This window comes from Photinus pyralis, unplaced genomic scaffold (genome assembly GCF_008802855.1).
Source record: "Photinus pyralis isolate 1611_PpyrPB1 unplaced genomic scaffold, Ppyr1.3 Ppyr1.4_LG6, whole genome shotgun sequence".
In the NCBI taxonomy this organism is placed as follows: Eukaryota; Metazoa; Arthropoda; class Insecta; order Coleoptera; family Lampyridae; genus Photinus; species Photinus pyralis.
This window is the reverse complement of record NW_022170663.1, coordinates 38,222,979-38,249,790: the sequence shown is the minus strand read 5'-3', so window position 1 is coordinate 38,249,790 and position 26,812 is coordinate 38,222,979. Positions and strand designations below refer to the sequence as shown.

General features: G+C 34.5%; 1 protein-coding gene across 6 annotated transcripts; it reads right to left on the bottom strand.

The window, feature by feature from the left end:
• LOC116173185 (ribonuclease 3) lies at positions 1-26,812 on the bottom strand. Of its 6 annotated transcripts, none has more exons than XM_031490513.1 (14): positions 25,656-26,812; positions 25,491-25,608; positions 20,085-20,461; positions 19,775-20,034; positions 19,449-19,606; positions 19,191-19,398; positions 18,899-19,145; positions 18,501-18,853; positions 18,097-18,450; positions 13,711-13,872; positions 13,502-13,662; positions 9,603-9,748; positions 1,526-1,603; positions 1-1,473 (listed from the first exon to the last, which is right to left on the bottom strand). In XM_031490513.1, exons 1-13 carry the CDS (start codon positions 26,605-26,607, stop codon positions 1,533-1,535), a joined length of 3,567 nt encoding a protein of 1,188 aa, XP_031346373.1. In that variant the 5' UTR covers positions 26,608-26,812; the 3' UTR covers positions 1-1,473; positions 1,526-1,532. The 6 variants fall into 6 exon arrangements, with proteins under 6 accessions (XP_031346373.1, XP_031346372.1, XP_031346375.1 ...); XM_031490514.1 differs by having other exon boundaries at positions 1,368-1,481; XM_031490512.1 differs by having other exon boundaries at positions 1-1,603.

Below are 26,812 nucleotides of genomic sequence, written 5' to 3'. Positions count from 1 at the left end.
GGCGAGCAACATTTTGAAATAATTAGATCGCATTGCTGATGAATAGAAATCTAGTTATTGGGGCATCTTAAAGTATTTTTCTTGAATTTAATGTCACGTTTATGCTGTTATACGCAATTATTGTAAGGATAATCCGAGGTCGATCAAAATTTTTCTTTTCCTAATATAAAGTCAAAGAGCCCCACATACTTCCGACTGTTTATCAGATTTGCAGGACATGTAAATCAGTATCAGTATTTCTTCATCCCTTAGCACCGTGGCCACAACCCACCAAAAATGTTAAACGGCATAGGTAATAGGAAAAGTGATATAGGAACCTCACGTTTGAAAGGCCTTCATTTTCTATTTGGAACCCCATTTCTTTCTGGATTTGATCGTCTGTAGTTTCAACAATATTGCACATTAAAGCCCTTTTGTTTATACAAATGTCCGGCCGATTTATTTATTTTGCTCTAATCGCTATCTGCCATACCATACTTACAGAAAAAATTTAAGCAACTCTGTTAAATACGTTGATGTTAAATCTATAATCAACATATGAGGTAACCCTGCATTGACACGGGATAATTTTTGTTAGAGAAAATTATTAATATTATACGTAATGATCGTCAAACATTCACAAATCTTTCCATTAACAGGAACAAAGAGCGTGTTTGTAGCTTCAATCAAAGAGTAACTATAATAATACTCTTTGCTTCAATGCAAAATTCTTAAATCCAGACAGTCTAAAAAAATGTAAATCGAGTGGCTATGAACTTGGTACAAATTTGGGATTTGGCTTTCCAATTTCCTTTCTTTATAAGGTAATAAAAAAAACGGATTTTGTCCCTACAAAAAACATACATGTTTACTCAACAAAAATTTACATTTTATTTAATAGGTCAACAAAAGCCTGTAATATTCCATATAGATACCTCTATTATGATGTTCAATTCGTTACAATGAAGAGCAATGACGTAATACAAGACAGGCACAATGCTGAGAAATCATGAATAAGTGGTATAGAGCAGAGCAACTACTTAGTTGTCATATGCGTTAAAAAGAATAGGTACATTAAAAAATGTAATTGCATTTCAAGTTATTATCATCTTGATCAAACAATGGGTGTTATTTTAGAGATCGCATGAAACAATATTATCTGGAGGAATTTGACATCACACAATAAGGCACCCCACTCTCGCGCGAACATGAGGACGTTGGTAGGGGAGGCGGCTCTACTCCCCAGCCAGAATTCCCCAATCTTGATGATTATCTTTGTGCCTTTGTGACAATCCTGTACCAAATCAGGCTGTACAATAGTGACAGATTGGTTAATTTTAAAGTTCAGTTTGGAATTAATGCCAATATCTGTATTTTTTATACATCCATGAAAATTAATGTACCAGATTTCGATCAATCATTGTCATCGATGTGGTAGTTCCCTTGTATATCAAATTGGGGTATAAAGAAATCCACCCTCCCATCCAGACTTGACTGTATTTCTGAAAATGTGACAGTAGTCGTTCTCTGTGTCTCTACTACCTACCAGTCCCTTAAGCTCTCATTGTAAGGCCTGGTCCTGGGCGAGTAGATCCAGTGGTGGCAGGCAGTATTATAAAATGATCTGTAAATACAACTTATTATACACGTTTGAAAAAACTGGCTCAAAAATATCAAAGCACGCACCAAAAAGAAACCCAGGAAAAAGTTAACTAAAACATTGATGTTAGTGCTACTAGACTACTAAATAATTAATTCTAAGTCATTAGGGTAGGGATTAAATTTTAAGATCCATAATTTCAATTTTTTAAGAAACTTGATGCACTTTTTCGATATATCCATTTAATTTAGTGATACTCAAAAATTAGAGAAGGGTAGATAGTATTTGTAACTATTTCAGTAAGTACTGGGTGAGGTTAATACATTTGATTAGATTATAGAAAATAATTAGCGTCAGGCTACTTAAAACAGGGTAGTTAAACCTTTATTAAAGCTGCCTTACATAGTAACATTAGAATTTGCATTGTTGCTCACACAAAAAGTTAAAAAATGTTTACAATTATCGTCTGAATATTCCTAAGTTATTTAAACCATCTACAAACGGTCTAGAATATCCAAGTACATCATCTACGTAAATTAATTATTGTGCTTTAAAATACAATTAACATTATAGCTACTAGTAACAACTTGGAACTAAATTGACTTGAGTATGACCCATTACATATAAGCCTCTTAACTATTATTATAACACTATTATGACAAAGTACTTAAAACTAATAAATAACAACATTTTCACTTTGTGTAATCCAATTACTTGCATAGGATTCATACTCAACTTAGTTTGAACTCAATTATAGAAAGGTGCATAAGGTATAGATACTAACAGAATTAGAAACATTCGTAACAAGAGAAGATGGCATAAAAACGTATCAGTAAATATTTTTGCAACTTTGGTAACAGATTCTATACAATAATAAGTAACTTAAAACTAGACTAGCAGTGGTATAGAGCAGTAAATAGTAGAAATCCAACAATACAGACTATTTTCTATAACGATGGACTTCTGGCTTGGAAGATGGCACGTCCGTCAGCCGATAGCTGAGCAATTAAAAAATAAAACAGTTCCAATCTCAAAATTATACTAGTAGGTATCTTTCCATTGCGGTTAATTGAAACACAGAGGTAAATAATATGCTTAATTATTACACGTACAACCTGATTGGTTGATTAAATCTATTCTTAATTAAAACGCTGACAAAAATTAAAAATCAGTGAAGAGAATCAAGCTGCTAAATTGTCAAAATCAACGAGAGGAATCCCATACCTATCACAGCTAAAAATGTTTTCCAGTGTATAATTGAAAGTAAAATATTGTAGGTACTTACAGTTTCAGTTGCATTGGAATATTATATGCTAGTTTTTGGAGATATTTCGCGCATAACAACAAGGGCTCTTGCCAACATTATCTTACAAAGTTATTAAATGGCATATGGCAAAATAAAGGAGATTCAGAAAACAAAACCTTCCAGTGTTTTAGTCTGAAAACTCTTTTATTCTAGTGTAAATTGGTGCATCAGATGTGTCATGTGGAAATTTGTATAACAAGAACTATCAAACAAAGTTTAATAAAAAATAATAAAATGTTCATTTTTGAATTCAATAATGTACTCATATCACGATATCACAATGCGCTCTATATAAGTCAATCAGTTGATCGCAACCGTTTGTGTCATATCAATGGCAAAATGGCCACACGTGTAGTAAAATTGAAAAACGGTGAAGTGTTAAATTGTAAATGCAAGCAATTAGTTTACAATGACAGTAGGACTGGCAACGCTGTTATCCTATGTCCGTGTACTGCCATCTGAATATGAATTCAATGAAATGTCATCAATGCTAAGAAGGAACTTTCAATTAAATTTTAGAAGATCACAGTGAATAAAATGAAGAGCAAGTAAAAAACGCAAATAAAATATAACAAAAAAAAGTTGCTGATGCTTGTACTCATCCATCATTATGGTTCATTCTTTATCCAAAGATTAGGACACATTATACAAATCTGCAAAATCGAAGGATTAGTACAAATATTAGAGGTGAAAGCATCTACATCGATCTTCGTCGATCAATCGCAGAACCAAAACAGTAAAAGTCACATTAACTGTAGAGGCATGAAAATCATCAATTACAATTATAATCATTACCATCTAGAAAATATGTTTTTCGTTCATTTCCCAAATAGCAACAATAGTCAAAAGACTTGATAAAACGTATAAAGGCATCAAGATCAATAATTACGCAATATGCCAAATCGGTTTTCTCCCAAACAATAAATGTGAGGATCAAGTCGCCTAAGACATTTCTAGCTAAAAACTAAATTATATAAAATAGAGCACAAACTATCAATATAAATGTGTAGCTTAAAGAGATAAACCCACATTAGCAATTGCCAAAATTGCAAAAATATGTTTTTTCTATAATGAATGTATGTAATTATTTTGAAAAACCTAACAAAGAGGTGAAATGTCTGAACACAGAACAACTTAAATTAACTCCTTGTTATACACTGTTAAAATTAAAATAAAATTATTATAACTACATACTTTCTTTGTCCACAAAAGTTGTTAATATCCCAATTAAAATCACAATAATAATGCTGAGTGAATCATTAGTGGCATGGCAAGGATAATACATGCCACAACACAGAAATTGAAAGTGCCATATAATCTACTTAACTAGTAAATGAAAAACATTGACGTCAAGTTATTTCAAATATGATTTGCTAATTCACTACCAACAGCCTTTGTAGTATAACGAGAATCGGTACTAGAACATGATAGACTCCGCGATTTAGGTTTAGAACTATTAGATCGAGATCTACTGGATCGAATTCCATTTTTAAGTTTTGATTGATAGCTACTTTTTGATCTTGATGATGATGTGCTTTTAGACCTTGATAGTGATCTGCTTTTAGATCTTGAAAGTGATCTACTTTTAGACCTCGACGGTGATCTACTTCTAAACCCAGAGGGTGATTTACTTTTAGACTTCGACAGCGATCTACTTTTAGAGCTTAAGGGTGATCTACTTTTAGATCTTGACAGTGATCTACTTTTAAACCTTGATAGTGATCTACTCTTAGATCTTGACAAAGATTTATTTTGGGACTTAGATCGACTTTTAGTTTTAGGTCTAAGATTTGTTTTAGTTGATGACTGAGACCTTGATCGAACTCTCTTGTTGCTTATCAATGGCGACCTGACGGGTAGTCTAGATCGACTTGCTGACCTAGATCGTTTACCATTTCTTGATATTGCTCTCTTTGGAGATGTAGATCTTGATCTGTGCCTCGACCGCGATCTCCTTCTGTGTCTAGATCGACTTCTTGACCTAGACCGCTCAGTCAGCCGACGTCTGGCGTATCTTGGATGTTTCTTTTGCTTTTTCATACTTTTTGCTATCACCCGCTTCTGGTGGTCTAATTGTGGGAATAAATCTGCAGAAATAATCCTTTTAGAAGTCATCACTCCAAGTTGTAAAGATGTGTAATTTCATTTTTTGTGGCAGGTTGTGGTTGTTTCGGCATATGATGTTTGAATTTGACCACAATTGTAACAAAATCATGAAAGAAATGTAACTAGATTGTAAAATTAAGTAAACACAACAGTAACCTAAACCTACAATGATTTTGCTGTTTGAGAAGACACCATCTAGCCAAATAATTGAATTATTTGTTAGTAGACATAACACTAATTAGTTTTTAATAACGTTTTTCTATTGATAGTCTAGGCATATTAGGAAAGAAATAGGGGGTTCAGAGGAAAATTTTGATGTTCTCCCATGTTATGCTTTTTGGGTCGCTGAACACGTATTTGAAGTTTGGAGGCAAACAGACCCGGAACTTGGTTTTTTTTGGTACTTTTTGCCCAAATTTGACTATTGCAGAAAGTGTGGACAAGGACAAAGGTATGTAACATTTCCTTCCCCAAAAAACGACATCACGCACTTGGAGCATAAATGTACCTGTCTAAAGTATTGTAACGAAGTACCCGTTTTCCACCCTGAAGTTCACACCCGAAGTTCTGACCATCCGTATATTTGTAGAGTCGACCAGCTTTGCTGAACACCTGGTATCTTGTAACGAAGCACCCGTTTTCCGCCCGAAGTTATGACCGCACCGTACATTTGTGAAGTCGTCCAGCTTACTGAAGAGTTCCTGAGTTTAATTATTTGCTTGAGGAGTGAGTTGTCCGTGTTTACATTTTAGGTGTAATTGTGTCGAGTTACCTATATCAAAATGATCGCGCTTAAAATACGAGAAGTAAAGTGTCCATCTTATATTTTTCCGATATCCGATAATTGCAGGCCGGGTAATTAATTAAAAACCGAATTAATTTCCACCACTTTAGTACTAAATACAGCGAGTAGATGGAAATTCCCAATTCCACCTACACCAAATTGGGTTTTCTTTATAAGGTACACGCTCAATTTTGGAGGGATCTTTTGCCTCTTGTACTTGCCTAAGTAAGTTTATTATCTTTTACCATGTTACCATCTGTAGTAAATTCTGTAAGTACCAGCATTTTCCGCAAGATCTTTTACCTTTCGCATTTACCCTTGCATTATAATCCCCGGCTTGTTGCTTTTCATTTTCTGCTCCGTTAATTTTCGCAACGTAAGCTTTTATTTTCGAAGAAAGAGGGGGATTTTCGGTACGTATTCCCGTAATTGTTTTCCGTAGAAGCTTAAACGCGTTTTAAGTGGGGACTTCGTTACTAAGTAGTTTCTGAATTCACTTATTTGCTCTAGGAGACGAGGAGTCAGGTTTGTGTGTTTTCATTTTGTTTAATTGTTTATCTTACCGCCGATAACGCAAGTTTCGTAGTGAATTTATCCGATTTGAAACTGTTCCTGTAGGAATATTTAAATTGTTTTTACAGCTGCCGAAAGCCCTCGTCAGGGAAGAAGAGAGAGAAGCGATTTTATTACGTCTTAGGCCGTTATTTATCGATAATCGATTTTAGTTTTCTAATGCTATACCAAAATACAGCATTGAAACCGGCAAGGCCGTGAGGTTTAAGGAAAATATCAGGTAATATCCGATTGCGCCGCTTGACTTCACATTCTCAGGAAAAAAGGATATTACCGAAACAGCCGAATTTGAAGATTTCATTCCGACTAATTGGATAAGTATAATTAAGGATTGACATTTAAATGAATTACAAAAGAACCGTCCGATTGAACTTGACCTTATCTCAAAAGAAGCGCTCTTAAAAAACGTGAAAGTTCACATCGGTCACATATTTTTTTGATGTCGGGGAAAGGCGTGATTAATTAAAAACAGTTCATCTGTTTGAACGTATCGAAAGTACAAGCGTACGAGACGGAAATAGCAGTTTGCCCCTATCAAATAGACGTTTAGATAAATAGAAAACGCATACTGAATTTCAATCTTTTTGCCATTTTACTTTACTTTACTAAGTACGTTAATTTATCGAGCGCTAATTTTTGCGAAACCGTACCGTATTTAAATCTTTGCCTTTTGCATCTTCGCAAAGTAAGTACCGAAATGTTTGTGCATTGCCGTTAAATGTCCCTTTGCAACCGTACCGTATTTAAATCAACGATCTTTTGCATTTTAGTGGTTAACCAAAACGTCTCATAATCTAAGTCTAGTAAACTCTTTTGTCTTCTGCATCTTTTGTTTTAGGCGATTTAACCGTATTTAAATCTTTTGCCTTTTTTCACTTTCGCCAATTAAATTTCGTTGCATCCGTACCGTTTCATTTTGCTCTGCAATTAAATTACCGCACCGTATTTATTGGAATTGGCTTTTAGCTAACTTTTGCTACCCTACCGCTCCATTAATTTCATGGTAAACTTTTTTTGTTACTTTTGCTTGTTTACTTTCCCGCAATTGCTTTTCCGCTGCTTCCGCCGATATGTTTTGTTGCTTTCATCCCGCTAGGGAGTTTGCCTTAATTTTGTTTTAGCTTTTCCGCCGCCATCTGCTGAACCTGCCCAATTCCTGAAGCTGCTGTTTCTCCGGTTGAGGTTACACCCGAGGATTCCGAGACCGACCCGCAAGATCTCTACTACCGCCAACCCTGACCAGGCGCGAGACCATTCGCTTGGTGGCGCTCGAGTCCATTTGTCCACCCGCCGCTACGTTCAACCGCTCCCAGGACTTAATTATTATAATTGGTATATTTAGTTATTTTTCTTTTAAATATTAAGCTACTCCAAGTTCGTCGCAGTATTAGGGTGAGTCAAATAAAACCTGACCCGCGAGTCTTGTGTCTCATGAGATGGGCACAGGCGCACGTTGATGGGTCGAAACGACTTGTGTTCATTTTATATAGAATGGGCACTTTCCAAAAACGCTTTCTTTTTGAGATATCGGACAAAAATTAGAAGAAGTGTCAAAATTTGGACAAAAAGTGGAAAGAAAAAGAAAGATCTGGGCAAAATTTTTATCTGCAAACTTCAAATTCGTGTTCAGCGACCCAAATAGCATAAAGGGTAAGAAAATGAAGACAGCAAAACTTCCCTCTATCCTAATATGCTTAACCTATGAATATTTTTTAATTAATATAGTGATTCGTAATTCTAATAAACCGAAGTTTGGTTATTAATGTTAAATAAACTAAGATTACAAAGCTAATTTATGGTTGCAATGTTCAATATTGTGAGTGGTTAGGTCACATTCGAGCCATTTCGATAAAACCTACCCTGCTGCAAAAATATTATTAATATTATATTTTATATCTTTTTAGTAAATGTTTAGTAAATTTTATATTATGTTTGCAATGTATTTCAATCATGAATTAGAAAGGTTAGAATTGTGTTCAAATTCAATTATTTTGTGTTGTGTTTTAATATTCTTCCTCTGCCTTTAATAATGATTGTAAGTAAAAGTAGCGTAAACTACAAGAATCCAGGCTCCAAAATAATACAGAATTTGATCCATACATCACCTTCTTCAATATTTATTCATATAAACGAACTGGGGGCGACAATATCGCGTGTAATTTCAATTTTCACAACCAAAAAAATGAAGGCACTGTCCTACAATTGATTTAACATAAAAATTATCTATACCAGTGTAGAAACATGACAAATGAAGCTAATACATGCATTCAATGACACTTTAAAGTGTGCTTGCAGAATGCGCAAACCCCATGTACTAATAATAAATTTGTTTAATAATTGAACATTCAGTAAACTTCACTTGTGTTGAAGAAAGTTTCGTTTACATAAGCTGAGATGGTGTACAGATCAAATAAACTGTATACAAAATGGTTTCCCTTTCTCTACCTTCCAAAAAATGTGAAATTGTTTGTGAATACAATACACTGTAAGTGTGCGCAAAAAGTGTAAGGATCAAGAGATTCAACGCTTTACAAATGTCATTCTGCTGTTACCAATTTTCAAAATGAGTATGTTCATTCCGCCAATACACACTTCCTAGAACATTGTTCTTGTTTAAATGCAAAGAAGCAGCCATAATTGGCGTGAGAGTAATGTTTTAATTTACCAAATGAGATTGCTTTAATTTTAGTATAGCTTGGGAACACGGCCTAAACTCTATAGGCACTGTAGTTTATAATTTCAAAATCTTTTGAAGAAATCTGTAGTTCGTTGGTACAGAAGCACACCGATAGATGGACAGATAGAATAATGAAATTCCAGCATTTATGCAAACTAAAAAAAAAACCACCCGCACATCTGCGCATGCGCGATTCTGCCCTTTTATATCTAAGAATAAGTGTACCAAATTTGGTTCCAATCGGTTTAGCCGCAAATGAGAGTACAGACGGACCGACATCATCGAGATTTTGTTTGATTCGGATTCCTGGTGCTTCAAAACGTGCATTTCCGTAAAAAAAGGGGGGGGGGGCATTTTTTACGCCAATGCAATATCTGCCTTACTAACGTACGGGTGGTAAAAAAAGCGCTGAATCTCTTTATGTTTGGTATTCTGCGGTCTGAAGTGTATTAAAAAAAGCGCGGAATTTCTTTGTTTGGTACTCTTTGCTCTGAGGTGATATTTATTTACACTAAACAGATACACCACACTAAATCCACATAGTTTTAGTGAAGTGAATCATGAATCCATTTCTTACCATGTGAAATTTCTAACGCTTTTTTGGCAGCATTCATTTCTGCCTGTTGAATACTGTGACCCATAGCGCTTGCGAGGCGTTTGTTTCGAAAATAAACCGCAACTGTATATACGCGCGTATTTGTCGGACCCTTACATTCGATAACTCTAAAACAGATAGTCAAAGTTATTGAATTGATGGAAATGAAAATGAACTTCTTATATATAAATTAAAGCCATTAGGCCCACAGCGACTCGCGTACCAAAAGATACAAACTCTTAAAGCTAACTGGCCACGAAGCAACCGGCTACAAAGCAAACTTGGTGCAGAGGTAAGCTCTCCGCGAACTAGATAAGTAGTCAGAGTGTGATCCAATGAGATTGCATGAATAATTTTGATATTATTGTAGAGATTAGGTTAAATCATCAGCATATAGAAATGAACTCCACGTGCCAATGCTAAGCGCGAAACTAGAAGGCAAGCTCTCTCTATTGCGCTTGTGTTAGTCGCAATGCCACAGCAATGTAATAGAGAAAGCTTGCCTCTTAATTTTCCCTACCTTCAGTATCCCCAATTAGCATTGACACGCGCACTCCATTTCTATGTCAATGGGTTAAACGGGCGGAGTTTTGCCATTATCTGTGCCGACTAAAATTCTGTTTAGAAAAATTAAAAAACCGCACCAGTTTAAAAATTGTTTACAAAATTCGATAATTAATTTTACTACTTTGTTCAATCATAATTATGATATATCTTCCAACGTTGAAAAGATTTTTTTAATCATGTAAAAATTAAATATGGCACGCATTTAACAAAAGAAAGTTGATAGGCATATATCAATATCCACCATCTTGAATTTCATTTCATATTAAACTTTTATTCATAATTATAGTGCTATTTAATTTTTTCTCTTTTAAATAACTTTCAATCCGGTCTGATTTATAAAATGTTCCTAACAGAATTTTAGTCAACACACAAAAACCATTTAACCTAGTCGCTATCTTGCTGAATGCATTTGTTTCCATGGAAAATAACTGTCAGATAAATGATATTGCCAGACTTTAAAATTAGTTAAATAGTATGTATGTATGTTAAACACTTCAAACTACTTACTGAATTTAGTACTTTTGGTACGTAATTAAGGAGATATTCGCTATTTAAAATTGTTGAACCGTATTTTGTCCAACTCTGCGCACAATCAAATAAAAAACATGAAAATAAGAAAAACAGATAGATATAAACTTTGTCTAAACAGTAGATCCAAGTATATAAATAAACCATCACCAAAAACCACATCAAGAAAAGACAATGTTAATGCAAATAAAATTTCAAAGCAAGTTCGAAAGTTCACCCGACCACCCTTCAGGCAAATTTAATTTAATTTAATGATGTAATACGGGAATAACCCCAAAAACACAAACACTTTTTTGGTGTACAGTTTCAGAGTACTACAAAAAATAAAAATAACTGCATTTTAAACTAAATTTTAAATTAAGATTAGGTACAAATAGAGCTGATAAATGGTAGTTTATATATATAATAACCCAAAATGCCAAAAACTATTACAAAAAAAATAATTTTAAAATTATAAAAAAAAATAATTCAATAACTCAAGTAAATGTACAGATCCTCTACGAAAAATACAAATACACAAGTACAATTTTTAATCCCTTAGAAAGGACAAAGAAAAATAAAATGTCACCAAATACTCGTAAAGAAACAAAAAATTCAAAATGACACTGTAAACATGTCGTGTTTCAGTTAATTATTGGTTAGATAAATCAAGGTAAGAAAAAGGAAAGGAAAATTTAATTAGCATCGAATTTTGTGCGGGATCAAAGTCTTCAGGAACTCAAATAACAGTCATTTCATATGGTCATGGTGTAGTTTGCCGCTGAATCGTATTCCATAAAAAAAATTCCGTTCTAGGATTCTTGATAATCTTAGAAAGAGTCAGTCACAAAAAATAAATTTGAAAAATCATAGGGAGGGAGGGTTAACTTCACGCAGCCACACATTGCGTCAGAAGTGAAATTTTTCCTGAAAAGAACAGCAATAGTTACAATCATCAAAATAATTCCGGGAAAAAAATTTTTTTAAATTTAGTTTAAGTTTTTTTTGTTATATTCCGATATCTATATTTTGTCTGATATTGTATCTACTTTTCTGAGGTTCAGTGGAAAAACAAAAATATTTTGAACTGCGCCACAAGATTGTCTTTCCTATGTTTTGTTTACTTCATCTAGTCTGTGTATCTTTTATTTTATTTTGTATTGTGCAGCAGGAAAAGATAATGAAGACCTTTATTATTATTATTATTATCTAACGTGTACTCCAGTCTTAAACACACCGAAATAGTTGAAAACATTTTATTCGTTCATGCCATAAGTGGCTGCAATACAACTGCTGCTCCATTCGGTCAAGTCAAATATAAATTATGTAAGGTTCTTCTCAAGAACCCCTTAGTGAATAGATTTGTTCCGATTTAGACAATTTAATACCCTTTTTGTTAAAGAAGTGAGAAAGAACAAATTTAATTTAGTGAGGCAATCACCCAACAAAGATGCCATCCAGCATCACGGTTCAAGGACATACTTGCAAGTGCAGACTTGGCTTGGGCACGAAACTGCAACTGTAACTCCTGAGAGAATGCTATAGAACCCGTTGGTGATGAAGAGGACTTTGGTGACCCAGTCGCCACAGGTTCGGCTGATGACAGAGCAAGACTATCTTGAATCAGATCAGGGCCCAGGTAAGAAAAAAAAACCTAGTGGGTTTTAACCCGAAAATATTAAAACGGTTTCTGATATTTAATACTTCACACATTTTTCCATAAGAAATATAGAAATCATATTTTGGTAGAATCCTGGGAGTTTCTATTCCAGAACATTTAACGACGTTAATTTTTGACGCAATAGACAGCTGCGTGAAGTTGGTTTTCAAAATTTATTTTATATGATTCCCTTTCTAACATTTAAAAACATCTAAAAGTTTATGGGAAGCGAGGGGCCTCCAGAATACGCATTACAAATTGTAAAATGTTATAAATGTGAGGTTAACTTCACATGCGGATCAGTGTTCCTGAAAAGTTATCTATGACAGTCACTATGTCGAAATGATATGTAGTAGATAGAATGACGAATGGACGAATCTTTGAGGAGTTAAAAAAATGTCATACGTTGAAATATTGGCGTTGTTGCCATTTACATTTTTCTCTAGAATATCACACACTTTCTTTTGTTTTATAGAATGACGCGAGCTAGAACAGTACGCGACAACGTCAAAGTAAAAAGCACAAATTATTTAAAAAATTTGCAACTATTTTGATAGGTTACTTTCTAATATTTAAAATAAATGTTATAGTTTTTTTTGTAACTTCAAGACATGACTGCAACATAATAATATTTTACCATTTTCATGGTCTCAGAGGTCCTCTTCTCACAGGTAGATATTTAATTAAACTGCCTTCATTCTGTTTTTGTAAGTATATCATAATTTATCTTAAGAATTCAAAACTGCCAGTCTTTTGCGAGCAAAACTAAGGTAAGTATTCATGACTGATTAATTACCACAGAAGCAAACATGCAAAGTACTATACTATGCCTTAGTAATCAACAAAAGAAGAAAAAGGAAGCACTAGACTACATATGAAAAAAAAGAAAGATAGCATAGAAAATCAAAGCAATAGTTGCACCTAATTAGTAAACATTTATCTTTACTTCAAAGATAAAGTTTACAATCTACCCTATTCAATGTAAAGAAAAAATCTTACAAGTAAAAAATTTCAATCATCCATGCAAACATTTTTCATGATTGAAAGATGCGAAAAACTGAATTAAATGTACAAACCTTATCTTGCAGTAAACAATACTGCAATAATCATAGGAGGCTGTAAACGAACACAGTCAATTAATACTCACTTATACACGGGAATATCAGGTTCCCCACCATCCATAGTTCGAAGGGTAAGACAACACTGTTGCAATTTAGATTTGGGATCGTTCCAATCTTGATTCATGATAAAGTCTTGCAATCGTGGAAACAGGGTAACCTGACAGAATACCTCGCAATGTTCCATACCCTGTAAGGTAATTAAGTTACGTAGATGGAATAACTCTGCGTTATATACTTGATCGACATAAAGTGCTCCAATAAATGCTTCAAGTAAATCGGCTCTGTCTTTTGTTTTGAGTTCAGCTTTGGGGTTATTGTAGACGGCGTAGGCGGACATACCCAGATCGTCGCAGACAACTGCTTGGGTGCGATTGTTCACCAAAGAACTTCTCAGAAGCTAGAAATGAAGATTTTAATATATATTTAACAGAAACGTTTTTTTCGAATAACCAATTAAGTAAATAACAAATTAGATTGAAGTTTGTTTAAACAGTAAGCGTAAACGAAATGAATGTTGCTGTGGGGTGGCTTTAGAGAACTAGAAAACTTGACGGTGTCAGAGCACGCCATGATTCTAAACTGGAAATTGTGATGAGGATTAGAGAATGTGTTGGCACAGATAAAAATGAAGATGAACCTAAAGAAGGTAAAGGAGAACTAAAAGTGTGGTAAATTGTAGATGACAATAAATATATTCGAATCAGAACGAAAATTAACTTAAAGCGCATTTCATTATTTAATTTGACACATACAAATGAAATAACACAAATTTATGGCAAAGAAAACAATTTACAATAGGGAAAATGTTGCGCTAAAGAAAATAGTATTTATGAAGGTAAAATGGTAAAATTTCAATTTAGCGAGTCGTTTTAAAAATAAACTTCACAAATGGCACAATCGTGCAACACAAAAAACTTTTAAAGAAGAGCACGTTCATTTACTAATCAATTATTGCAACAAATTTTTGGTGTGTTGTAAGAAGGAAAAGGTGTGCCCTAAGGAAGACTGTAGGTACCTATTGGATAAAAAATAAAATGTGACAAGTTTAATTATCGTCTATTTTCAGTGGCAGAATTAGTAGTAAGTTGTTTAAAAACCATATACAGTGTCCAAAAAGTATGGAATATCCTATATCTTTCGGGAGATATTGATTCTACCAACAAAATGGTTTAAATAAGCATTTTCGTTTTCTACCACTTTCTACAGTACCAGTTCATTTTAAATATAGTACAAACTGACCTTATGTTTCAAGGCAAAAAGGGGGTTACCATTTAAAAAAAATAAGTTTTTGCTTCTTCACAAACATTGACGGATTAAAGGGGGGGAGGGGGGCGGAGAAGGAGAACAAAATGACACAAAAATGCGTACCTGATTCAGCGGAGTTGGTCAGTAAGTTATTTTGTAGGTTTCAACCAGTGCTTTTCGAGTTCAAGAAGTACTACTCTTTTGCGTTTACCAGTTTCTTTAACAAGGCAATATTTTATTTGTATTTTCACAAAAAATGTACCTTGCTCATTCAATTTTAGTTAGAGTTTCTAATAAGTGTTCTTTTAAATAAAGCAAACGAAAAAAATTACGAGTAAATAGTAGGTATATTAATTTTGAAGTTTTGATGTAATATCCAAAAGGGCTTTAGTAATTATGTAGTATTGATTCATAATTGCAAAGTTGTATGTTTCATTCCCTGCATTTTGCGATATAATTTTCCCAAACAGGTAATTCCTTGATTTTCTATAAATGACTGCGATCGGCAAAATATTGCTTTTCTTTGAAATATTTGCATTTCCAGTAGTTCAAGATAATATTTCTTTACATATAAATTGTCGGACTAGAACCACTAAATTTTATACTTTTAAAAGTATTTTTTTCAAAAATTTCCCGGACCCCCTCGTCTTTCACCGCCCCTTCCTGGGACTCCGCCCCCACCCATATATTTCTATTAATCCGTCCTTGTTCACAAATGAGAACGTACCTACTCTCACTTGCCTAAAGCAGTTCTTACAATCGCTATGTAAACCAGGGGGGTGCCAGGTTGAAATAATACGCGTATGTAACATAAATTTTCGGTTAAAGTTACGGGAATGGCAAGCGGGACACCCTGTATTTAACATTTTTCTCAGAGTTTGATCAGGAAATATGGTGGAATGTTTTATTTGTTCATGTAATTTAGGACGTAGAAGTTAAGTAACGTGTGGGTAAAGGAATTATTGGGTCGCTTCTATTGGAAAATTATTTAGCAGATGTTTAATAAGGGGACTTTATCAAAGTGATTTAAATGATTTAGATAAACGATGGCATATGTGCAAAGTTGTAGATAAGAAAATGTAAATAAGTGCTCAGCCCCTTTCCGAATATGAAAAATTGTGATGGAGATGGTCTAGACTAGAAAGAATGGCGCGCCGATCTAACGAGGCGGTCTAGCTTCATTCGACATTTGAGCGTATGTAACAGTCCGTTGCGTGTAAATTCAAATACACATTTTTCCGGTAGTAAGCCGGTGTTTCAAAGTCTTGTTTGTCAGTTAAATTAAGAATTCAGACTGGAATAGTTTCCGATTGCTGTCCAAATAGTGTTTATGCAATTAGATTCAAGTTATAGTAGAGGAGGGGATTTTTCAATTTGAAAGTTGTCTCTTCCTTAAAATTAAAGTTTGTATCAGAGCTGCCAATTCAACAATGTCAATCGTCATTGAATCAGTGTTAGTGATTTAAAAAAAGGAAGAAAGTTTGTGCACACAATTGTGTCTTGATTTTAAAATAATTCTATGAAGTGTTTGTTTTCGTCGTTTATCGCATCTATACAGGCGGGTGGGGATAATTACAATAAAGTAGTGAGCACTTTTGAGAATTTTTTTTTCGACCGTTTATAACAGGGTAAAATGTTCAATGAAGAATTGTTTGTTTCGTAGTAGTGTCAATTTGAATTCCAGTAAAAGTTAAAAAAAAAATTCAGATAAAGTTTGTTTTTGTTTGTTCAATGAAGATTTCTCTTGTTTCAGGTTAACCGAGGATAACTACCAGTAGAAGTCAAAATTTCCTAATCCCCATCTTCATCTAAAGAAGTGCGTCAAAAAAATCATCAAGGAATAAGTGAATTAATGTCGGTAGATAAACAAGGCCGATCCTAGACCACTTTGACCTTGAGATCTGTGCATGCCCAAAGTTCAAGGTCATTCGATTCAGTTCTTTTTGTCGACGAAAACAGGTCTGTTAAATGGACCTATTTCTACTTAACAGAGCTGTTTTTAATGAACCGACCTGTTTGTGTTTAACTGGGCTGTTTCTGATAAACAGACCTGTCGACAAACAGAACCGAATCGAATGACCTTGAACTTGGAGCATGCGCAGATCTCACTGAATTATAAGATTATCTAATTATTATGAAATATCCTCGGAAATATCTTATAATTAGAGAAAAAAATTAAAAAAGAAACACCGTCAAGTCCTTAAGAGCAGTGCGTCCTACCTGGGACACACTGTATATCTAATTTCATAACAAGAACCACCCCCAATTAATGATGTATGAAGATTAACCAGAGGTAGAATGAAGCAGGACAAATGACTATTATGGAAACATCACAACTGACGTGGATTTATTGTACCAAGATACGACAGCCTTAAGAAATTTAAAATAATGGATGTATTGTTATTATTTGGCAACTCTTGTTGCTTGTTGTTTTCAGTAAATAAATTCGTTTAATGTTTGAGGTTTCAGTTCGTACAAATTCATAGTTGTTAGTGTTGAAAACAATTACTTGGGTACAGTCGGTAAAATGAATAAATGTGCATATCAGATTATGTGTGTATCTAGTTTTTTAAAGCGCGGACGATAACCTAAGAAAGACGCTGTACGTTAAAGCGCTTTGCATTGAGCTATGGAAGTACCGTATATTGCTCTTAGTTTATCGCCCGCAGTTAGAGTAACTAAATATCCACTTACCTTCTAGCTCAAATGCTATGTGTAAGAATGACAAAAGTATATAACCGCATGAGCTGTATTCCAATATTCACATTTACCAATTTGACTGACTATAGTTACCCTTACTGACCACTGTGGCCGCTACTGGTTTCTATATCCTTCCTCTCAGCAAACGGAAGCTCGCTCCTTGTACTTGCTTTGTTTACTTATTTTAAAACAAGAATTTTTATTATTGTGGGTAACTTACCTGTTTTAAGATCCAAAAAAATTGGGTCATATTTACTTGCCAATGGATGATTCCCATTTGAGAATTAAATAAGCATACAAAACAGTTCCGAGGAACCGCCATGGAGTTTAACAACAAATGTAATAATACAAACTCTGATCTATATTATATAGCAGAAGCTACCTATGTAATAATTACATTTATAATAATTTAACACTTTATTATTATTCCACTGCTGTTGAGATAGCTGCTACAATAAAGCAATCTACTGTCAAAATGATAATGATCATATTTAACCAGCGATTGTAATGCTGTAGCAGTTATAGATTGTGGAGAATCTCCGAGAGATTTCTATATCGCTGCAAGTTTTATTTGCGAAATTAAGAAAACACCTGGTACTAAGAATTACAAAAATTATTAGTAATAGTTTCTCAGAAATTTACTAAAACCTCGCAACAAACGTAGTGGAATACTTACTGACAAATGACCCTCGTGATGCTCAGGAAAGTACTTATATAAATAATCGGAAGCTATAAGTTGTAAAACGGTGTCCCCGAGAAATTCTAAACGTTGATTCGAACCGAGTGTCAAATTTGTATAGCCGACGCTTCGATCCGTAAACGCCCTTGCCAATAAGCGTATATGATTAAATTCCACTCCAATAGAATCTTCAAACTTTGTTAGTTTCCTAAGAAGTTGAAATTTTGAGATCCATTCCCGATCTCCCCTTGGTTCCTGCTCCTGTAAGGGATGCCGTGGCAACTTCATCCAAACGTCAAATAAATCTGGATCAGATTTGAAAAGAGTATTGCTAAATACCTTATCGGCTACCTAACAAAGTTAAACGGTAAAGATCTTTGCTAATGTGAGTAATTACGTACCTCAATACCACCATCTAAAAATAGTGCACCCATCAGAGCTTCAAAACAATTGGCCATAGCGTGTCTCAGTTCCAAATCGTGACATAGGTCTGAGCCGTGAGCATACAGCATGTATTGATCCAAGTTTAAAGCACGTGCCAGTACTGCCAGATGTTGATTTTGAACAATTGCGGCTCTGTACGTCGCCAAACCACCCTCCTCCAGATCAGGAAAGGAATAAAACAAGTGTATTGAAGATAGGAACTCTACAACGGCATCGCCCAGAAATTCTAACCTTTCATTATGAGTGATATTAGATTCAGTTTCTTGTTTCTTGCCAAACCGAGACATAATATTTATAAGAGTATTAATCCCTAAAAAAAAGTTAAGAATGCTTGCGCTCATCGTGAGTATGCAACCTCTTTTCCTGGTATTCATGTAGTGTATACGTCTGTCTCCATATTCCGGTTGTCTTATTCCACAATTGGTTAAACTGTTACGCGCATGATCTGGATTGGTACCAAAGTTTTCCCTATACGACGGATGAGTAAGAGCCAATTGGAGAATGGCTCTATTTTGAAATTTGTACTCTATGGTTTCCTCTAGAACGTTTAATGAGTTATGAAACCTTAAATGGCACACCAAAACCGGAATCAACATAGCATGCTAAAATGCTCAAAATTAAATCTCTACAATGTAAACGAAGAATACCTGAACAATATCACACATAATGCCAGTACGATAAAACCCTTTAGATGAAACTGCAACCGTAACATCTCGCTTCATTTTCGATTGTGTTCTCATCTCTTGCAATTTGTTTTCTTTAGCTTCTAACTTGCGCTTATCTTCAAATGTTGGCTTCGACATGTTGGCCAAAAGATGTCTAAATTTCACATAATCTCTCCATGCCTTTTGGTAACTGGACAAAAATCAATGTTATTTTAATGTAACTAATAAGTAAACACATACTCGGGATTCCCAGCGTAACTTAATTGTGGCGGACGTATTCCAAAATGGACTATTTCGGGAAATTTATAATTGCCCGGAGTTTGAAGGTCACTGTTCCGATCTAGCTGATCTACTCTTACAGAACATGGCTTTTTGCCTGGGTAAGTCACAACCATTCCCTGAACGAAAATGTCATTAAATTCATAATGACTAAACCAACATTTTACAAAAAGAGAAAGTTTGCTATATTTAAACCGAAACTCATCAAAAAGGACTTTAAATGTTGATGATTAGTAAGTTTTCCATTATCGCCCTCCAGTGTATTTCTGGCGCAGAAATGAACCTACCTTAATTTCATCCGCATACGCTTGCCATTCGTACTGACTCATGTTAACCATATCTTCTAAATGATTCTCATCAATTAAAGGAATCGCGTTATCCAGGAAGTACTGTAACACTTCTTTCATAGATAAAATTTCTTTTCCATTATCTGGCAACTTTCTAACAAATCTTGGCATAAAATGAAATTGGGAACAGCCTTGCTCATCTCCTGCCGCTTTAAAATCTAAATCAACCAATTCTAAAATTTCTTTAAACAAATAGTCGTCTGAAACACATGGAAATTATACCACATTCTTAGACAAAAAAAAAACTCACAGAATAAATCCAGTTCTAATATGACAAAATTTTCCGGGATCTTTTCTTCGATATAAAGAATGGAATACTCAATATTGAACCTAATAACTTTACACGTGGGCAGCTTTATTAATGGAATATGCGAGAACATTGAAAATCCTTCGAATATAAACTCGTGCTCGTCATATGGAATGATTGTGGGAGTTTTTATGAGGAAGTTTGTTGGTGGCGATATGGTGATTCGATAATGATACAATTTATCGGAGTTATTGGATAATTTATGGCAAGTTTTAAGAAATCTTTCTCCTGCGTAGATACCATGCCTGATTCCACACTTGCTAGACCTCTTCGAACATCTGCACAGTGGGCCATCGTTCATTTCACCTGGATCATTATACCTGCAAACAAATGAAGAAAAATACAACCATGAATATTTTTGTGTAAATTACGTCGGGTGGACGTTTTATTAGGCTTCCCCACCTGTAGTAACCCTGTATGTCTAATTTCAATTTTTATTAACGTTAGATGTGGGCACGGGGTGGGATTGAACGCAATTCCAAACATGTCATTTGATTTCAAGATCGATTTTGTTTTGTATTAAAAATATTAGTTGTCAATTTTTCTCATGTTTTTCTCCAACCGTAGATAAGAAGTTTTCTTATCACCTTATTGAACACTGGTGCAGTTTGGGAATGAAGAAGGAAGTAAATGGAAAGGGAAAAGGTGGGACGTTAATCGTGGCTTATTTTGGTGAAATATGTGAATCCAGTTTTTTTGGACGTGAAAACGTAGCCGTTATACTTAACAAAACAGTCAGTTTTGTCGACAACGAGGCAGTTGTAATTACAAGGAGTGTAATCAAACAAGTGATGTTCCCAAGTACCATCATTTTGTGTCTGTTTGTGCATCTGTTTGTCTAAAAGACGTTAGGACCGGAGATTTTGGATTATTGAACCTTGAAGTTAATTAAGATTTACTGTAATTAATTATCGATCGCTTGTTTGCGTGGTATGTGTGGCCCTGAGTGCCTGCTTTTCTTTCAGCCTGATTGTTTTATGTCAAATAAATTTGTTTATATTCAATGACTGGTTTTGTGATTAATGAATGTTTTTAAAGACTGTTGAAGTTATTACATATAACAAGAAGCGGGTTTCATCGCCACTGAATACACCAGTGGGGTCTTGCAATATTTAAAAGTAACTTTTTTCTTTCAAGCACATATTCTTCAATATTAATAGACCATTTTCAAATGTTAAAAGGAGAAAATAACTGGAGTACTACCATAGAGGGTATTTCTAGGGTTTTCTTTTTCGCAACAATATCATATTTTGTACAAGGTGATCCAAGTTGGCCCCTTTCTTATGGAAACGCCCTTTATTTTAAGAGATAGAAAAAAATGGACGGACCTAGGTGTCTAGAGCAAACAGAATTCAGCCGATTTCTTTAATGCCCCATAACATTCTTATTATTAAAGATAATTGAATTTTAACAAGCCTGGATAAGAAACGACCACTTAAGAAAATAAAATTTGTCTACTTATCCAAAACCTCCAAAATGGATATACATGTGCATTTATACAATTTCTTTAAAGTGTATTTCAATCATGTAAGTACAATATACATGGTGTTGTTAAATACGGAAGGGACTAATTCTTTGGTTTCTCCATTATTCCCTATTTTAACACCATACATGGTTAAGGTATAAGAAAAAGAAAAAAATAACCTTTCTAATAACGTATCACATGACCTAAGTTGCAATTTAAAAATATTAAAGATGGCGATCGCACCCAAAACACCCTGTATAAAAAACTTCTTTTTAACCTCATAATATGTAAATAATTTCAAATGGAGGCGTTTTCATTTTCATGTCTATATCTCAAACGGTTTGAGAAATAGAGCTTCCATATATTATATATTTTTCAAAATTTTGAATTGGGTAAAAAATAAGGTTTTTATTTTTGGTTCATGGCTAAAATTAAAAACAATGTAGGTTGTGATACATCAATGTAATCAGGAAAAATAATGCAAAAAAATTTACGTTAAGATATACAAGGTGTTGCATTGAAAAAATATCAACTTTGGATCAAACCTCAGAAACGGCGGGTAAACAAAATTTTTTACTACGCCACTGGATTCTATGTAAAAATATCTAAAAGAAACAGTGTTTACCTTTTTTCTATCTTACATGGATAGTAAGATATGATAACATTTTAAAAAGTCAAACTTCGTATTCACGCTGTATCTCAGAAACAAACGTAGCTAGATCTAAAGTAAAAGTAGTAAAATCATTTCAGCGGCACTAGGTCTGAAGAGTTTGGAAAGATTCACTCAAGGATGGCCCCTACACTACTTAGTGGTAGCGCTAGCTCTTAAAATTATGGCGCAATCTGGAGCTATGTCAGCAGAATACAAAACATCCAAATTTTACATGAAAAAAAAAAACAAAATGGTAATGAATTTGTAATGACGCTAGCTGAACTCAAGTGTGCTATCTAGCGCTTGGTAAGCAGAACACAAAACGTTAAAATTTTACTTAAAAAACAGAATTGTGGTGCTAGGAGAAATTGACTGGCTGGGGCTAGCTATAGAGATTCTATCGCAATCTTTCTCTTGTCGGAAATTTAAAATGGTGGTTAACACAGCCGAAATTTGCTGTAGCACAGATACTACCCAAACCGCATTAAAGTTAAAAACCACTATTTAATGAATAAACAATACTATTATGTATTGTACAGGCAAATAAACCTCGGCTATTATACGTAATTGTGAAAGTGCAGCCACCATTATTTATGAAATCAAAAAATACGATTTTTAATAATTTGCGCAATCACGATTTTGGCTATTTCAGTTCTTAGTTCTATAAAACATATGTACCAAATTTGGTTCAATTGGATGCAATAGTTTAGCCATAATATGGAAAAACGTCAAAAATTGACAGTTTTTGGTTACTTTGCCACACTTGCGCATGCACGATTCTGCCCAAAAGCATCTCAGCTCTTCCTTTATGTCTAAGCATATGTGTACCAAATTTGGTTCCAATTGGTTCAGCCGGAAATGGAAGTGCAGTGACATCGAGATTCGGCTTCCTGGTGCTTCCAAAACGTGTATTTCTGTAAAAACAAAGTGGATGGTCATTATTCCCCAATGCAATACCTCCCTTTACTCACGTGCGGGTGATAAGAAAAGCTGGTGGCTTACATTTTCGCGAAGAATACTTTATAGTCTTTAAAAAATGGGCTTAAATTCATTAAAATGATACACCACACTGCTTTTCTGTTGTTTTGATTTAGTTACATAAGGCGTTTAAACTAAAATTGTGATTTTCTATTGTGTTAATACCAAAATCCTAACAGTACCTAACCTTTTTTCACTATGCACATAAATTAACCTATGTAGTAAACTTATGTATGAAAAATCGAGTTCAAAGGGCGCTTTAAAAATAATATTAAATCAAGATTCATGATGTTATGGTATGTGGCAACATTGCAAGTTATATTTCTCCTTCGACCATTTAAACCTGGACTGCTATAATAGTGTCGTATAATATGTATTAATATAAAACTTGAAGCCAACATCTGCAGCGCCATCACTGGGTATGACTAAAATAAGAACTAAATCTGAGGCGTTAAATATGAAATTTGCAATGACAAGTATATCCACACAAAATAAATATTTATACAATAACTGTTTAACTTTATACCTGTTGAATTAATTTATATAATAAATAAATTTGAAGTATATATAATTTTTGGATAGTGATAACAATAGACCGGGGAATAAGTTTTTATTTAACAAATGTATATGTTTATCGCTGCATCTAACCAATCTCCAGGATTAAGATCCATATTTTGATGATCAGGGATGTGATGTATTCACATTAGGATTTTCCAGTATAATACTAAACGTCAACATCAACGTACCTGTTTACTAAGATTATATTTACTTTAATTAAAGATGTACTTAATTTACATGCCTTATTATTTAATGTGGTCAGAAACCACCACTAGGGAAAGTGTTTACATTTTTATCTACTGTCATTTCTTCAAGTTGTTCTTGGTCGGAGAAACTAATGACATCTTCATTTGATGGATTTGGAAAAATTGAAGGAACCGAATTAGGTCTTTTACTTATGCAAAAAACGTTTCTGTTTGAAACGCCTAGACCATATAGTACTACTTATATGGTCTAAGTACAAAAGGGACAACTGCTTTGTGATGGCGCTTTTGATGTTGGCTTCATAAATTTTGACTTGCAAGCAATCCAGTTATTTTTTCATCCAAGTGTAAACAGTTTTGAGCACCAAGAATATGGCCGCCACACGAAAATTTGCTTCAATGCGCAGCATTGCCCTTGATAAGATATTATCAGTTCCCCTCTTCCATAGTGTAAGAGTGGACCAATGATCATTAATATTTCGAGTTCTGAGATTTGACACTTTTCACATGAATATAAATGACAGCTGTCGCTATCTCATAGTATATTTTCTAATCAAAATAATGTAATTAAAGAAGTAATTTGACTTATGTTTTTCATATTAAACAACACGATTGTTACTATGACGTACCGGCGTTCAAAATACAAAATGATAAAATTGTGTATAGGTAATACACAATTTTATTTTAATGCAGAAATCATAAAGCAATTAACTATTTTTGAAAATATTATTAACGTCAAAAAATAGTAAGTCTTTCCTATCCCAGTGGATATGACACCATTTTAAAATATGGGATAAAATCAAATTAAAAAAAAAACACATAGTAACAAATAACATACAAAAAATAATGTTGTAGTTTTATCGAAAAGGAAAGAAATATTAGTTAAGTCAAGGCCAAATTAAAGTAAAATAATGCAGTTTTTTGAAAAAGATTCCTCGAGACACTAATAACTGCAGCTACTAATATGCTCAAATACAAAGTCGAGTTTCAAGGCCCAAACTTTAAAAAAAAAGCACAAATGCATTAGATATACGAAATTTGTTGTCAATTATTCAACGGAACACAACAATGCCCACATAAAATTGGGCAGGGTGCTGAAGGAGATGGGGTGATAGGGGAAAGGAATGATGCCCAGCCTTCGGGTCCTCTAATAGAAAAATCTGAACTAAAGAAATGGTTTCCCTAGTAACTCCCACCTCCAACCCCCGGAAGTGGAAGAGGATATTTACATATTAAAAAGGGAAGATGGTTGGCCTACACCACAGACATCATTTAGTGCAGTGAAAACAAATACTGCTTAAGTGTCAGAAAGAGGTACTCATAACGAGAATTTTGTTAAATACAGTGTCTGTCAAAATCACTACCTGGGTAGTCAAACTCATTTATGCACCGCGGCCAAAGGCAGGCATTAGCCCCCCACTGCTGCCTACCGTAACCCCACGCATGTGGACGAGCACATATTGTAGCACTTTGACTCCAACTACCATACTTACCACATTTCTGGATGTAATCTGTCTGGATGCTGTTGCTTACGAGTTAATTCCTCCATACTACAATCCTCTTCATCAGTCAGTTCCTCCTCTGAACTGTCTGAACTACTAGCCTCTTCCACTACAACAGATCGGTATTATCAAAAACTAATTGCCAGAGCAACTTACATTTGTGTTTACAAAGACGAGCCCTATTTTTCCTTGGTGGAGGTTCATACTTTGGCTTAATCTCATTAATTTTCTTAGCTCTCAACATTAAATTTTCTTTAAACGATTCGCAAACCTTCAGTAACCTTTCAGTTGCAATCGTATTCTTAGAATTATTTGGATCCTTTTCGTAATACAAATCTGCCGGAGTTGTCCGAGTCCAAATATTCATTTCCGCCTCCATTATTTCGTCTACACCAATTTTTGATAATTCCCTAATCTTATCGCATACCTCCTCGCCCGTAGAGCAATAATTCTTCCTCCACTTCGTTAAAATTAAATCACGTTCCGTGATTTCTTTCGGTGATTGATTGGTGTTATTTGTATAGGAGGGTCGGGTACTTGGCTTGTAACTTCTACGTACTGGGGAACGGGATCGACGATACCTAGGTCTGCTACGTGCTCTAAATTTTCTGCGGTCATAGTCCCCATAATCGTGCTTTTTCTGTTCAGAGCTATGGTGGTCTTTTTCATAAGTTTTGCCGTTATTACTTTGTAAACTTTTATAGGATTCCAATTCCTTTGAGTAATCGTACGATGTCCCACCTTCTCTATAGCCGCCGTTACTACTATCTTCTCGCTTAGGACAGTTATAATACGGGGGAGTTTGAGGAGGATAGTAGGGAGGTGGATACGACGGAGGAGCATATTGGTTGTAGGGTGGATAACCATAACCGGGGTAATTATAAGAATTAGGGTATTGGTAATTAGGGGGGGGATAATTGGGATTATAATTATAGTTGTAATTATTATAGTAGTTATTTCCATAAGAAGGGACTGCTTGTGAATAATCAGGGGGAGGTGGAGCAGAAAGAGGGGGAGGAACAGGATGAGCATGTTCAGGCGGTGGGTAATTATGCCAACCCTGTGAGTGTGGGTAAGGGGGTTGTGAATTGTATGTCCAATCTCCCATTATAAAGCATTAAAATCACACGTGCATAATAATTAAATATTTTCTAGTAAAAATATTACTTCATACTTTCCGAAGAATACTGTAATTTACTCATCTTGATATCCAAGAAAATCATCGTGGAAATAAAACAATTCCTCATAACACCAACCAACCGCCGCCTAGGTTAGTGACACGAAACATCTGTCACTGTGCCCATTGCCCCACT